The 16,304-nt window shown below is 34.2% G+C and overlaps 1 protein-coding gene across 1 annotated transcript in view; it reads right to left on the reverse strand.

The window, feature by feature from the left end:
* The window catches only part of LOC150104894 (xylosyl- and glucuronyltransferase LARGE1-like), a 413,744-nt gene that overhangs the window by 179,459 nt on the left and 217,981 nt on the right, over nt 1-16,304 (reverse strand). The window contains exons 7-8 of the mRNA XM_090396042.1: nt 11,258-11,341; nt 3,528-3,605 (exon numbers count right to left, since the gene is read on the reverse strand). Coding sequence (XP_090252168.1) covers nt 3,528-3,605; nt 11,258-11,341 — 162 coding nt within the window. The remainder of the gene's footprint in view (nt 1-3,527; nt 3,606-11,257; nt 11,342-16,304) is intronic.

Raw genomic sequence — 16,304 nt, forward strand, 5'->3', positions numbered from 1 at the left:
GACTAAATTCAATAATTGTTGTAATAAATTTTGTATGAAAGTCAGCAATAAAAAGACAAAAACAATGAAAATAGGCAGAAACACTGAAAATATCAACTGCATTGTGAATGGTAAACCTATGGAACAAGTAAAGCATTTCAGTCACTTGGCAGAAATTTTAATGAAGATGGCAAAATAAATACGGGAATAGATAACAGAATTAGCAAAGCTGGAATGGTTGGAAGTAAACTGAATAAATTTATATGGAATAAGAGAGAAATGACTCAAAACACTAAATTTACTGTATAGAAGACAGTTTTCAAATCAATATTAGCTTATGGATCTGGGAGCTAGGTTAGAATTAAAGCACTTGACCAAAGACTGGAGACCACAGATATGAGAATTCCAAGAAAGATTATGGGAGTGAACAGATGGCATCAATAGCAATATCATATTAAAGAGGATATTAGGATATAAACTGACATTGTTAGCATTTAGGAATGTGTTAGCAGAGCTGATCTCAGGTAGTACAACCACTTGAACAGAATGGGAGGGACAAGATTAGCAAAACAAGTGATCTTTGCCAGGCTGGCAGGAAATCTCGTACACCCCCCCCCCCAAGGGTACATGTCAGAAATTTGATGATGATGAATTTAATACTCTTCCAGTTCTTTCTCATGTTTCCCCAATACTGTTTATTTTTTTATTTTTTCTTCTTGTTGTTTTGTGTTCTTTATGTTTGGTTCCTGCCGATTCTTTGTGTTCTGTTATCAATGCATGATTCCCATCATTTCCTTTATTATGACTCCATTGTTTCATAAGATTAAAGTGTGGGGATTATCCCTCTCCCAATTCAATCGCTAACCTTCTGTATACAAGACACTGTTCAAACCAATTTTAACTTATGGATCTGAGAGCTGGGTTAAAAAAAAAGTAAAACACTTGACCAAAGACTAGAAACCACAGATATGAAAGTCCTGAGAAAGATTAGGGGCATGAACAGATGGCATCAATGGCAATATCATATTAAAAATGAGGATATTAGGAAAGAACTTTATATTGTCAGCAGAGCTAATCTCAATTGGTATGGTCACTTAAGCAGAATGGGGGAGGAAAGATTAGCAAAACAAGCGTTTTCTGCCAGGTTGGCAGGAAAAAGACCAAGATGTAGATGGATTGATACAGTAAAAAGTGCCTTAGAAGACAGAAATATAAGACCTGATAATATTGGAGTCATGACAGGTAACAGACTGATTTGGAGGAAAATTGTAGATAGGAAGTTATTAATGGTGTAAATTTTTCATATAGTACTATCATATCCTGTACACCCCTTGAGAGTATATGTATATCAGGAATTTGATGATGATGATGACCTTCAACAATAACATATACAATAATGTAAACATATACCACTTCAACAATAATGATAGAGACCTACAAGTTATTAAGGAGTTGTTATAGATGCTATAGTTGCCTGAGAGTGTGGTGTCTGCAGAGAATTTGAGTGTGTTTAAAGCACAGTATGATGAGCTGTGTGTTTGATAAAAGGACCTCCTAGATGAGTCTTTGACTCCATGAGATCTTAGATAATAATTTTTTTTTTTTTTTTCACGATTCTCAGAAGTATTGGATTTATTTCTTAATCTAAAATATTAATTTTTTTTTTTAAGTAACAATCACAGTAATAATTTACAATTATATTGTTCAGAGTTACATAAGTTGTATAATATTATATGTTGTAGTTTACTATTTTTTTTTTTTTCAAGTTTGAAAAGGTGTGATTATACAACAGTATTTACACATATGCAATCAAAATATTATATTTCCTAATTCTCACAAACATACCGTGTAAACTCATGATTTACATTTTTTTTATACATTGCATACATTTGTTACAGTTATTACATACATTACATACATTTGATTATATATGATACATTACTTACATTTGTTTACATATGATACTTACATTACATAGATTTGTTTACATGTAATACATACATTACATACATTGGTTTACATGTGATACATACATTACATGTATTAGGTTACATATGATTATCTTGGATGAGAAGTAATTTCTTTGCTTTCATCCTCGAAGCTTATATGTAAGCTTATCTGAGGATGACACCAGTTGGTTAATAATAATAATGATAACAAAATATTCCTCTGGTCCCTAGAGATTTGCTATAGTAATCGTCTACTGTAGCATGTTTGCTAGACTAAGAGATGACTTTATATAGTTTTTTTATGATAATATCATCCATGAAAAGTTAGAATCCTATAGCACTTTATGCCACTGACTGGTAATCATCTAAAGGATCATCTAATGATCTGAACCACTTTTCTAATGATCAAACACGACACTTTACTCAAGCCAGTTCAGGCCTCCAATAAGCAGAGTCTGGTGATAAAAATCACCTGACTGCTTATTCTATCATCTATTTACATGTAGTGAAGTACTGAAATTTGTGGTTTCAAAAAAAGCCTTATCTGTACTCACTAAAAAAAAAAACTGTTCTTATTGGTGTTATTTATGAACTCTTTAAAAAACAATTCTAGAATAAACCTCTTTATCTGAAAGCTACTATATATATATATATAATTTATATAAAAAGTTTACTATAGCAAACTCACAGAGACTCCATAAACAGTTAGCTAAACCAGATTGTTATAGTAAATTTATCACAGAATTGTACCTATTTGGAATTTGGCTAGAACTTTTCAGCAGTTTGTTATAGTGAGTGACTTTGTTATAGCAGCATTTTCTAGAGGAAGAATCAAGTGGAAATACACCTTTGCATATGTTTGCATTCTGCATTTGACATACAGCTAGGAAAACTTAGCTTTGTGTCAAATACAGAATTTATTATTAAGGAAAGTGTTTTTACAAGAAACCATTACAGTGATATCAATACTGATGAAAGAGAAGTAAGAAGTAAATTTCCAAAATGGCATATCTTAAATTGATGAATTTTTTTATATTTTTTTTATTTCTTGTCTTCTGATATCCTTGCTTGGTAAAAGATCTACACACATACAAATATCAATCAGATGCAATTTTGATAACGATGTTTAGCAAACTTAGTTTCCCACATTTGAAGTGCCATGCATGGAAATGCATGAAACTGGCAAGCACAATGAAGTTATGTACTTATTATTTGACACCTCCAGGGAGTCCAAAGTCTCATCGAGGGAGAGCACCTGTTCTACAACTCTGTCTCTACCACTCAATTCACCAACTTATATGTGTGAAGAAGTTTATAGTCAGGAATGTAATATTATAATTTTCCATTTCAGCAACATTAACAATGTAAATAAATCTGTGCCTTTAATAAAAAGCCCTATTGTTATAAAGGTTTTAGTATAACTTTGCTTAATTACTATTAGAATTCAGTTGCATTACAGTCTATTAGTTGGACTTGAAAAAAAATAAAAATCCTTGCAACTCTTCCTATTTTAAAAGAACAGTACAAAATTAATACAGCACAAAAATTCAGCAGCACATTTACATTATTTTTATTACAAAAACTAGTCAACTGACTTACCAAAGCTGGCCAAGGCCGATGATTTTTCCAAAGTTTTCCAAGATACCAATCACTCTGATTTTCAACTAGTCCGATTGCCTATATTAAAAAAACCCACTATGAATATGCCAAATGCTTTAAAGAATTTTGCATATCTCTACACATTTTGGAAATGATTTTAGTATATACTACTTAGAAAGATTCACAGTTACAAAAATTACAAAAGATTAGAGTAATACACTATAGGAGGCTCAGTTGGCTATGGTCTACATTCTTTGTCCAGCAAAATGCCTGTGAGCTGCACCCATAACAGCATTAAAAAAAAACAAAAAAACTTTAACCAATGTGTATGATATATCAGAGAATAGTTGTACTCTACCAGTTCGCATGTCAAGTTTCAGATCTACTCCTCAACATTGCACAGTTTTTAGAACTATGCATTTTTGTTACCTGATAAGTAGAAATTGAAGTGTTCTTCGAAGTTACCTAGAATTCTGTATAGCATAAAAATGTGCAGCCAATCAGCTATAGCCATTCAGTAATTCACTTGGGTTTCAGAAATTATTATTATTATTATTATTTGACACCTCCAGAGAGTCCAAAGACTCATTGAGGGAGGGCACCTGCTCTGCAACTCTGTCTCCACCAACTTCCACAACTACACCAATGCCATCTACCACTGACCACCATCACTGGTATTTCCACAGACAATCACAAACATCCACGCCCACAGCGGGATTCGCGCCTGCAGCCTTTTGGCTGGAGAGCAGATATGCTAACCACTCGGCCAGCCTGGCTGGCCGAGTGGCCGCAGGGCGACCTCCCACTTATGCTACACCTCTCATGTCTCTTCACAGAGTCAGACTAGAGTCAAGTTCAACAGGGTCTTCTTTCCCCACTGATTCTGCCAAGCCCGTTCCCTTGGCTGTGGACTACTCACTTTGAAATGGCATTCATTTTTCTAGGAGATGCACCCTCGAACGGATGATAGCAAACTAGCAATCTCCATCTAAAAGATTTTTTTATATCATACTTTAAGGTATTAGTATAAAAATCTGTTTAGGTGGATTACCACTGTTCAAATACCATATTAATACACACACACACACACTAATAAATACAATTGAAAGAGTCAAACTGCAGAATGAAAAAAAAAAAAAAAAAAAAATATATATATATATATATATGTCTGTGTGTGTGAAGATGTAAGTAAATATGTATAAAAATTGAAAACACAGTTGTAATGAATAAAGCAAATAAACTAGAAAAAAAAACATATTTACAAAATAAAATTAAAATAATATTTCATGAAAGAACTTATTTACATCCACATTTGATCAGGTACAAACCGATGATTCAACTGCAAAAAACAAAATCTAAACACTACTGTTAGAATGTCATAGCCATATTTCTTAAATTACAAGGATTCAGTTTTAATGAAAAGGAATGGAAGGTACCTGAATTCAAACTAAATCACTTATAGCTTGTCTTTCCATGTATATTGTATAGGCTAGCTTGCTTGATGAACACATTACTTTTGATGTCTGCTAGAGCAGGATTTCCCAAAGCAGGCTCCATGGAGCCCTCAAGTTCTAGAACTGAAATTCTAGGGATTCGCAAATTTTGTTTACAAACATTTGCTTTTTTTTTTTAATTAATGCATCAAATACAATATTTGTTTGTTTTATAGCTATTTTTTTGTGAGCAGTTTTTTTTTTTTTTTTTTGAGTCAGCAGGCACCTTAACATGGGTAGTTGCCATTTGCCTCCATCATTCATGATATGTAAAATTTTATAGCAAGAGATTGGCCAAAGATATTATGAGTGGAGTTTAAGGTTTTCCATTCTACTGTGTTGTCATCGATAGAAACCCTGAGTAATCAATTGTGAAAAATTCTAATTTATCGAGGAGCAAGGAGGTATTCAGGAAAAAGTTTTATGGAAGATTAGAATCTTCCATAAAATCTTCTAATTTACAGAGCACTAAATTGTAAAATGGTGAGTGTATATTGATTTCTTCCTTTTTTTTTTGTGTTTATTTTAAAGATTGAGTTGTGAGGAACTCCGCAGAAAAAAAATTTGCTTGCTTTAGAGCTCCACTTTAGCAAGAAGTTTGGGGAAACCCTGTGATAGAGTATATAATGAAAGCTCATTTCAGAAGAGCTGCGACACTAATTGTCCTGACAGGTGAAAAGTTAAGCCATCAAGAAGTCTACATTACTGTAATAGCTGGCTAGTCTACACTTCTTATTACCACAATTCAGTGAATTTCTGCAGTAAGCTACACAGAAAACAAATGTTCTAAGAACATTTGCCTAGTATTTAATTATTTGTAGTATTTTTGTTTCTTCTAAGGTTAATTTTTTGCTAGGATGCAAGATTAAATATCCAGTTTTTTTAGGAATAAAAAAAAATGCATTATTATTATTTCTTGGATATCTCCATTGAGTAAAAAAACTCATGGGAAACCCACTCTAACTGCTCTTCACACAATACCTACCATAGTGCTGCTTGAACCCATTCATGGATGAGCATTCACAACTACCTCTAGCAAACCATTCACCACTCTCAAAGAAAAAATGAATAATCTAATCTTCACACACGCTAGCCACACTCTTATGCAATTTCCAGAGGTGACCCCTTGTTCTCTCCCCTTCTGACTATGTACCAAAATAATTCTTTGGTTTCAATCCTATAAAATCCCTTCAACAAGAACTTTTATGCTTCTATCATGTACTCTCTTTTTTTACCTATTGGCTAGTTTTTTTTTGAAACCCACAGACCTTCGATCTTCTCACAGGGAGCATTTTGCAGACCTACTATCTGAATTTGGTCACTCATCACCACCACCACCACTTGGATCTTCTCTAACACTTCATCCCCATGGAACCCCTGGTGACCAGATCCATAATGTAATAGTGCAGTTGTAGCCAAATTAAAGCCAAATTAAAGCCTCCTTATATCCCTTATAAAGGGATAACCTCCTTATCCCTTTGTCAGTGTGTTTGTTCTTCAACAACTAGAATCTGATGATCTGTTTTGACAACCTTTGCAATACTATCCAAAACTTCAACTCCCTGTCCACAATCATTCCCAAATCTTTGGCTTCATCAATTTCCTGCAGTTTGGTGCTATCAATAGAGTATATGGCTTGTGATCTCTTCGTAAAGCATGTCCTCATACTTGGCCAGGTTAAACTGGTGGCCATTTACTTATGCCCAGACTTTCAGTCTAAGTCATCTGCAGGATTTATATATCTTCATGGTCTGTTACTTAACATATACAATTTTCAGTCAAGAAAGGATTTATATGGGACTACAAAGCAAATGATTATGACAGACTTAAGAGACTGTTTGGATCAGTGTCATGGCTTAAGAAGCTGCAAAGAAAGAATGTCAGTAGTGCATAGGAACTGGTCAGGGATTGTTTGAGAGAAGCAGTATCGAATTGCAGGTCCAAGGTTAGGATGATAAACCAAGTGAATGAGTAGTGATATAAAGCAGAGGTTGCGAAAAAGTACTGTGAAGGGAATATAAAGAAAACTGTTGTCATCAGCATACTCATGAGTAATACAAAGTGCGGGCAAGAAGGGTGACTAGTATGGTAAAAAAGGCTAAATCACATGAAAATAAAAAAAAATAAGTAATGAGTTCAAGGAGTGGTATGACAGACTTTGTGTTTCCTAGGAAGGTCCTCCCATGATGAGTCTCTTGATTCCATGGAAGCCTGAATAATAATAATTATTTTAAAGCCATATATTTCAGCCTAAATATTATAGGCCAGCATCAGTGGTGATGATAGTTAATTACAAGGTAAAACACAAACAGTGGATTGATTTGAAACAGAGCCATGTGATGTTACACATAAAACAACACAATGGTAAAAGTGAGGAAACATTGCATTATCATTATTATTATTATTATTATTATTCAGGCTTCCATGGAGTCAAAAAGACTCATTGCAGGAGGTCCTTCCTAGGAAACACAAAGTCTATCATACTACTCCTTGAACTCACTGACCGTACTCGCTCTCACCACTCTATCAGCAATGCATTCTACGGTTCAACCACCCGCCATGCAAAGAAACCACTCCTCACCCTCTTGCTCACAGCTTCCTTTTGTAACTTCCAGGCATGGTCCCTTGTCATCACTCCTTCCTGCTGTTCAACCAAGCAAAAGAACTCCCCAGTGTCAACCCTGTAACCACCTCTCAACAGTTTAAAAGTCTCAATCAGATCACCTCTCCTACTTCTTCTATCTACCAAACTCTGCAGTCCACATTCCCTCAGCTGATCGTCATAACTAGCACTATTAATTATTCATTAACTCTAATGAATAATTAATTTAATTTAAAAATAAAAAAACTTTAGTGATGTGTGATTAGAATAAGACTTTCCCATATCTTAGATAGTCATTCCAATTTAAGTTTAGATAGTGAAGTAAGGCTCTACTAAGACTACTACTTCTTTAATTTGTATATTAATGATATATGATATGATTTAAGGGGTCTGAATATTCAGTTGCTTGCTGATGGTTCAAAACTGAGAGGATAACACTTGATAAAGATGATGTAAATATACTCTAGGATGAGGTAAATAAATCAGCATTGTGGGGAAAAGATAATAATGATTGTGAATTTCATGTTGCACAATGTGTGGTTATGCACTTTGGGATTAAAAAAAAGATTGCATACTGTGTATACTGATGGTATTGGATTGCAAGAAATGGATGAGGCTAGGGATTTTGGATAATGGTGGAAAGAAAGTTGAAGTTCAGAGAGCATATTGTAAAAGTTGGCAAACTAGCTCCAAGGATTATTTGAATGTTAAAAAACACACTAAACAAGTAAAAATAGAGAGGTCATTATTCCTGTTTATAAGGCTATGGTTTGACTGCATCTTGATGACTGTGCACAGATTTAGTCACCTGAGTTTCTTGGGAATCAGGAGGTGGTGGAGAGAATCCAGAGATTAGTGGCCAAGCTGATGACAATGGAATAGGGCTATGGAATGCTATCTATGAGGATAGAATGAAATGTGTAGGTTGCAAAGTTTAGTTAATAGATGAAAAAGAGGTGGGACATGATAGAAACTTGAGTTACTAAATGGGTTCTATAATATTGACACAAAAGAAATTTCCAGTAATGACAAATAGAGAACTAGGAGTCTCTCTATCCCTGAAAATTGTGTAAGTGTGGTTAGTAAAGGTGTCATCCATCACAAAAATATGGAGTCATTAACACCCTTAAAAACAGAGCTATAATAATTTGCTCTAATCAGCAAGCTCTTAAACAAGAATTAAAAATTATTAACAACACATTTATAAATAATGGCTGTAACAAAAATACTATTAATAAAATTCTTCATAAAACTTCATCAAAAAAGAATCTAAATTACAGTAAAACCATAGCCATCCCATACATTAAAGGATTATCAGAAAAAATCAACAGAATCCTACACCATTATAATCCCAATGCCACCTTTAAACCACCTACAAAACTAAAAAACATATTCAACTCCTCTAACGATCCTCTCCTCCCATTGGCTCATCCTGGAGTTTATTGCATCTACTGCACCTGTAACTTACCTTATATTGGTGAAACTGGATGTACAATCCATATACATAAAAAAGAACACAAAAGACACATTAAATATAACAATTTTGGTGAAGCATGTGCCTCTGAGATCACACTCTCAACACCTTACATTAAACTGACTGGAAAAGTACCTGCACTTTAAAAAAGAACACAAAAGACACATTAAATATAACAATTTTGGTGAAGCAGGCCTCTCAGATCATGCTTACAACACCTTACACCAAAATGACTGGAAAAGTACCCACTCTTTACACCATACAAAAACCTGGTATAGAAGAAAATTTAAAGAAGCCTGCAAAATTCTGATTAACCACCTGAATATCAACAATAATGGTGGCATGAAAATTCCAAGAATCTGGATGGCACATATTCAGCCAACTTAATATTTAGTAACTAGCATACTTTAGGACTCTAAGCAACCTTCAGCTAGTATTGGAAACTATTCCATACCAACTGGTTGAAATTTCTATGTATAATCATGTTTTTAATATAAATATATATATATATATATATATATATATATATAAACATGAAGCTCTACAGCCCAATGTAATTTTGTAACCAATAGATAATAATAATAGGACTCTAGTGTTGATGTAGTAAAGGTTTTTTTTTTCACCAGAGGTCAGGCCAATAATCATTGTAACAGTTGGTCAGTAACTTTAGCAAACCATGTAGATTGTACTGTATATATATAGTGTATATGCTCTAGAAGATGACCTTGATATAAAGGTTGAAATGTTGAGTGTTGATTTTGGTTTATATTAAACTAAAGTTTTACTCAAACACGGTAGTTGTCTCCATAATTTTCCAAAATGTAGCCTAAAAGAAACTGGAAAGTGGTGAATGAGTGAAATGGATTGCCAGAAATAGTTGTGAATGCTTTGACAGTGAACGAGTTTAAGGAGAGATCGATAAGTATTGTGTGCATAAAGGTTACTGTGGGTCTCTCGCGATGAGTCTTCTGACTCCATGGAGATATTTGTATAATGATAATATATTGCATCTCAGAATCACCTTTTTATAACAATCATCTTTTTATACTGTATCCCAGAGAAGAAAGTCTCTGTAACAGACAAAATATTGGAACTATTAAATCTGTTTAATTATTTCTCCCTGCCATGTTCATTCCATTTCAACTATTTAAATCTAATTAAGAACCTACAGAACTAGTAACATACTTTCAACTAACTATTTAGGTACAGTTTTTAGGTAGGATGGTAAATTAACTCAGTCATTAGATAATAGAATAAACACAGTTGATAAGGTGGAGGGCTAGCTGAATAAATTGATATGGAATAAGAGAAAAATTAGCCAAAACACTAAACTAGACAGTGTTCAAACCGATCTTAACTTATGAATCTGAGAGGTGAGTTAGAAATAAAACAGCTGATCAGTCTAGAGACCAAAGTAACGAGTCCTGATGGTGCCAATGGCAGCATCATATTAAAAATAAAGATATTAAAAAGAAACTCGACATTGTCAGCATTTAAGAATATAAGAATAGTGCCAATTTAAAAAAGGTTAGCAAAATAGATGTTTCATGCTGGTAAAAACACAAAGGAAATCCAAGATTTATGTGGAATGATGCAGAAGATAATGCCTTAGAAGACTTAAATATTAAATCTGACCCTACTGGAGACTTAAAAATTGCAGTAATTTGGAAGAAAACAACCAATAGGAAGCTTGTGAAAATGCAATCTTATTCAAGTAGTTCTATTACAGTATTCTGTAGATACTGGAAATGTACATATCAGGAGTTTGATGATGATGAGTTTCTCAGTTTGCATGCATAACTAGAACTAGCTCTTTTAAATATTGGTCTCATATTAATCTTTGGAAAAAAGTTATAAATACCCTAATTTTTTAAAAAATTAATATAATTTTTTGCAATTTTCAAAAAAAAAAGAAAGAAAGAAAGAAAGAAATGAGGCATGAAGAATAAAGCATGTACAGCTCATAAATTCAAATGAAGAGTAGAATAAACTTGGTTGGTGTGACCATGACCAGTTGAGATGATTTAGGGATACAGGAAAAACCATAATTTATTACAAATTTTATCTAAACGAAATATTCAAAGTGATAAAAATGTGAGATAATTGGTATATCAACTTATTTAGATAAATATCATAAAGTTATAAAGAGAAAGTATATTACCTGTTTCGATGAGAATCTATGAAATATCCGCCATAATTCAGCTATGTCAGTAGCAAATGTAACATCAGTGTCCAAAACTATCACCTGTCAAAATATTTAACTATAAGCATTATCATCATTATCTTTGAATCCAAAACAAATGATTATGACTTTAAATGAGCAATTTCTGCTTACACATGTGATGCCACATATTTTCTGCCTTTGGAAAAAGTTAAGATTGTTTAAGATTCCTTATATTATAACGATTATCAAAGTTATTATCAATAATAACTGTTAACATTCAAATAATAATAAATTGAAATGTCTTATTTTAATGTAAAAAAAAAAAACGTTCCACAAAGTTTCACAAACATACTTGTGAAGTCATAACACTAACATAAATGAGAACACTGCCATTGCTGAGAGAATATATGAAAGTTCTTGGAAGAAGCAAAAAAGAAGAGAGAGAGAGAGAGAGAGAGAGAGAGTGAGGATTATAAGTCTGTTGTCACACTATGATAAAGAAAAAATGAGGAAGGCAATGATCACCAATTAAGCAATGTGCAGAAGGAATGATGTAGCGTTTCTAGACCTATAGATTGAATTTAACAGACAGAAGGACTTAAATAATATCAATGGACTGCACTTAAATGGATTCGGAATTATTATTATTATTATTATTATTATTAAACAAGACCTCATGGAGTCAAAGACTCATCTAGGAGGTCCTTTTATCTCACACACATCTCATCATACCGGGTCTTAAACACATTCAAACTCCTTGCAGACACCACACTCTAAGGCAAGGCATTCCAATCATTCACAACTCTGCACGAAAAAAACCTGCCTCTCACTCCCCTACTCACACCCTCTTTATACAGTTTCCAGGCATGACCTCTGGTTCTCCCCTGATCTCCCACTATTCTCTGTAGAACTTCTCCACCATTGATCCTATAACAACCCCTTACCAACTTGTAGGTCTCTATCATATCTCCCCTCTTCCTTCTCTCCACTAGACTCTGCAAATTACATCTTTTCAATCTTTCCTCATACTCGACATTCCAGAGGTCAGAAACTACCTTAGTCAGTCGCCTTTGGACCCTTTCCAACGTCTCTTCATCCTTCTGAAAACCAGGTGACCAAATCTGGGCACAATAGTCCATGTGTGGCCTAATCAAAGCCTTATACAATGGAACAAGAATCTCCCTACTTCTACACGTCAGTGTCCTCCTCATCATTCCCAGAAGTCTTTGTGTTGTCTTCACAATTTTGGCGATGTGTCCCCTAAATTTTAGATCCTTATCCACTATCACTCCCAGATCTCTTATTTCCTCTACTTCCAACAATATATTCTCACCAAGCATAAATTCTGCATCCCATCTTTGTTTTCCAAATTTTAAAACCTTGCATTTTGCAACATTGAACTCACATCCCCAATATTGAACTCACATCTCTAGACACCAATTAGGTGTCTAGAGAGAGAGAGCTTTGTTTAATCTAGACTTCATCCACCTGAATTGTTTTAGTTTTCCTGCCTATGTTCTTACACATAGGAAAACAAACAATTTAGGTGGATGCAGGTAAGTGTGTGCAGGCATCCATGAGGTGAGTGAGTGGGTAAGAGAATGACCAAAAAATGTAGAACCTAGTCTTTCACATAACAATATTGAATTGGGTAGTCAATGCAGGATGTAAAAGGTGGTTGGAGTGCATAGGGGACTGGCACAGTTTATATATACTACAGCTAAAAGTACCAGGAATAAGAGAGAAGAGTTTTTGGCATTAGTGAGACTTGGCTGACAGCAAATATAGTTACAGGGGACATAACATGAAGGGTTTAGTATTTAGAGGGAGGATGGAGAAGACAAGATGAGGGAATAGATGCTACTGAATGAGAGCAGATGAATTGCAGCCAAAAAGGGTAAGAAATAGTCATGTGGATGAGAGGTAATTTGAGGCAATCTGGTGCAAGATTGAGGCTAAAAGGACAAAATATACTGATATAGGCCAGGAGTGCTAGGGATAATGTAGAAGACATGCATCAGCAAATCGGGGGGGGGGGGGTCGGATGCAGGTATAAGCAACATCATGAAATCATTAGTGATTAGTTGGGAGGAGCAAGAAGAATTCTGATTTCAAGCTGCAAAAAACTTCATATCAATCTTTTAAAAATTGTTCTGGATAATAAGTTACAATATCTATTGGCTGCATTATTGTTCAGCAAATATGGATTACTGTTTTGTCCTTTCCCAATGCTGCTAGGCAGCTCTCAAGTACAAACCTTTATAATAGCAAAGGAGCCATCATCATTGACCATTGTAAAAATGAAGTTTCTCTCTGTGATCTTTAAGACCAGAAAAATGCTTGAAGATAAAAAATTCCAGAAATGGTTCAGGTATTACCATGCCAGAAATAAAGGTATGCAAGAAAAGTGCTGGACTTTCAATTAACATTACTATAGTTTAATACATAAGGAAACACCATCAAGTTATATCTATTGAAATTGAAATCCACATACATATAAAATATTCAAATTGTGTAAAAAAAAAAGAAACACATCATCCCTTAAAACTACTCTGGTGGATGACTATTCAGATATAAGCAAAAGAAGAATCTTTATGATTCTTCTTTTGCTTATCCTTTCAGTGTATGCCCAACTCCAGATGAACTCCAGATGGTTATCCATTGACTTAAGAGTGAAAATGTTTATATTAAAATATCAAAATGCTATGTAGTTACAATGAATGGAAAGTGAGAAACTCAAAGAAATGCACAAATTGAATGAAATTATTTTAAATGAAAAAGTTAACTACTATACTGTTTGCTCTGTTTAAAATGACCTCTCATATATGAATGATTGACCTTGTTTTTAAACATGTATTGCTTTCCACATGACATACCATGTCCTTCAGATATCCCTCACCAACAGAAATCAAAAGAGGAGAGGATCAAATCTAGTGAATAGAATGGCCATTCATATATTCATATAAACTTTTCACAGCCAATATAAGTTCTATAGTGCTAAACCATTTAAGTACTCTTGCCAAACGAAATGAGGTAGAGCACTAACATGTTGCATATTTTCTAAAAGCAGTGGTAACTTATTTTGTAAAATGCATGAGTAGTAGAAGTAGTCTACTGTTAATGTTAGTAGAAGTAGTCTACTGACACTCTAGAATGAATGGCCCAATTAGCTGGTTGTCAATGATGCTACATCATCGAAAAGCAATGAGAGTTATTCCATCTCACATAAAGAGGGCTTCATAAAAAAAACGTTTCACAAGCCAATGTGGTTTTCTCAGTCCATCAAATTTACTCAAGCTGCATAATCCTCTGGTTGAAAAGCATGTGCATGTTTGATTGTACTACAGATACAGTTACACCCCGAGTTATGTAACACGCAACTTCTGTAAATTCACAGTTACATAATGAATCTACTAGCATGTATGAACACATTTGTGGATTTGTGCAGGTGTGTCTTTGACAGCCTTATTGCAGTACAGTAATAGATGCCTCGCACGGTTAGCTCAGTCACTTGTTATCACTGTTAGTTTCATTGTTTTTTTACCTTTAAAATGGAATGCAAACACTAAACCAAATGCACTCATCATAAATCTAAAAACTAAAGGTCTGAAATTACTTTAGAAGAAAAGTTGAAAATAATTTGTATGTATGAAGGCAGGAAAATTCTATCAACAATAGCTCGGGAAATAAATCAACCTATTTTGACAATGAATATAATAGTGAAGGACAAAGTTTGCATTGTTGAAAGCATGAAAGGTGCGGTAGCATTGAAAGGCACAATTATTACCTAGAAGAGGCTGGGCCCAATATCAGAGATGGAGAAATTGTTGTCTCACTGGATCGATGATCTGACACAGAAGCAGATACTGTTAAGTTTACTGATTATCCAGGAGAAGGCTATGTCCTTATATAAGGATTTAAAAGAGCAGGCCAGCATCACAGACGCAGAGAGTACATTTAAAGTTACTGTTAAATTCTGAATGAAAGGAATTATAATATAATAGTATTTCATTCAGGATTTAACATACTCTGACATTCCCTGAGCTAAATTTGCTCATCAGACAAATAGAAAATTATTCACTTACCGATGTATATTCCATAATTATAAAATAATTGTATGTTCTAATATTTGTTAGTTATTTATCCTGTACTAATTCTTTGTAGAGTATATATATCCTATGTGAACTGTGCATGGAAACTCGGAACTTAGTCCGTTTATGTAAACCATTGCTAAGGACATAGCCAGTATAACAGAAATTAAGTGCTGTATGAAATTACGAAGTCATCCGCCAGCGCATATTTTGGCGCTAGTTACTATGCCGAGCTAACGAAGATCCACGAGGTGGATTTTGACACAAAGAAAGGAAGGAGGAGACATGCGGAATAAGAGAGAGAAACAAGGCGCAAAGGAGATAACCGGGGTTAAAAAGACAAGGAAGCTCTCTGTTTTTTTCTTACCCTTTTGCGGGCTCTTGTTCATATCCTGATTCTAATTCCCTCGTCTTGTAATTGTGAAAGACGAGAGGCATGACAGGGATTGCGAAGGAAACCTGAAGGATAGACATTTTTAGAGCAAAGCGTTATGGTGAATCTGAATCCTATCAAACTAAAGTGACCTAAGAGAGAAAGCTATTGAGAATCAAGGAAGTGTTTTCCAGAACACGTGATAATAGGCAAAGTATATCAACCGTCCTGGTAAGAAAATCCTTTCTATGTCTTTTGTGAATGTAATTACAATAAAGGAGAAGTGTATTGCCTTAATGACAGTTCAAGTTTGAATGTGTGATATCTTGAAGCTTGTTCCAAGGGAACGTGATATAAGTTAGAAACTGACTTACTAAGATTTACTATAATAGATTGTCAGGACTTTAGAATTCCTTGGTGTGTATTTAGCAATATGTGCTTTGTATATCCTGAACAGCTAAGCAGAGTCAACAGTTGAAGTATATTGAATAGATAACCTTTGTCTAAAAGTTGTACTCAGAAGCTTATAACTCTAAGAAGGGTAGAAATCTATATGTTAAGAATTTAACTGCGATTAGTA

This window comes from Typopeltis vanoorti, chromosome 7 (assembly GCF_054136105.1).
Source record: "Typopeltis vanoorti isolate ZY-2024b chromosome 7, IOZ_Tvanoo_1.0, whole genome shotgun sequence".
Taxonomy (NCBI): Eukaryota; Metazoa; Arthropoda; class Arachnida; order Uropygi; family Thelyphonidae; genus Typopeltis; species Typopeltis vanoorti.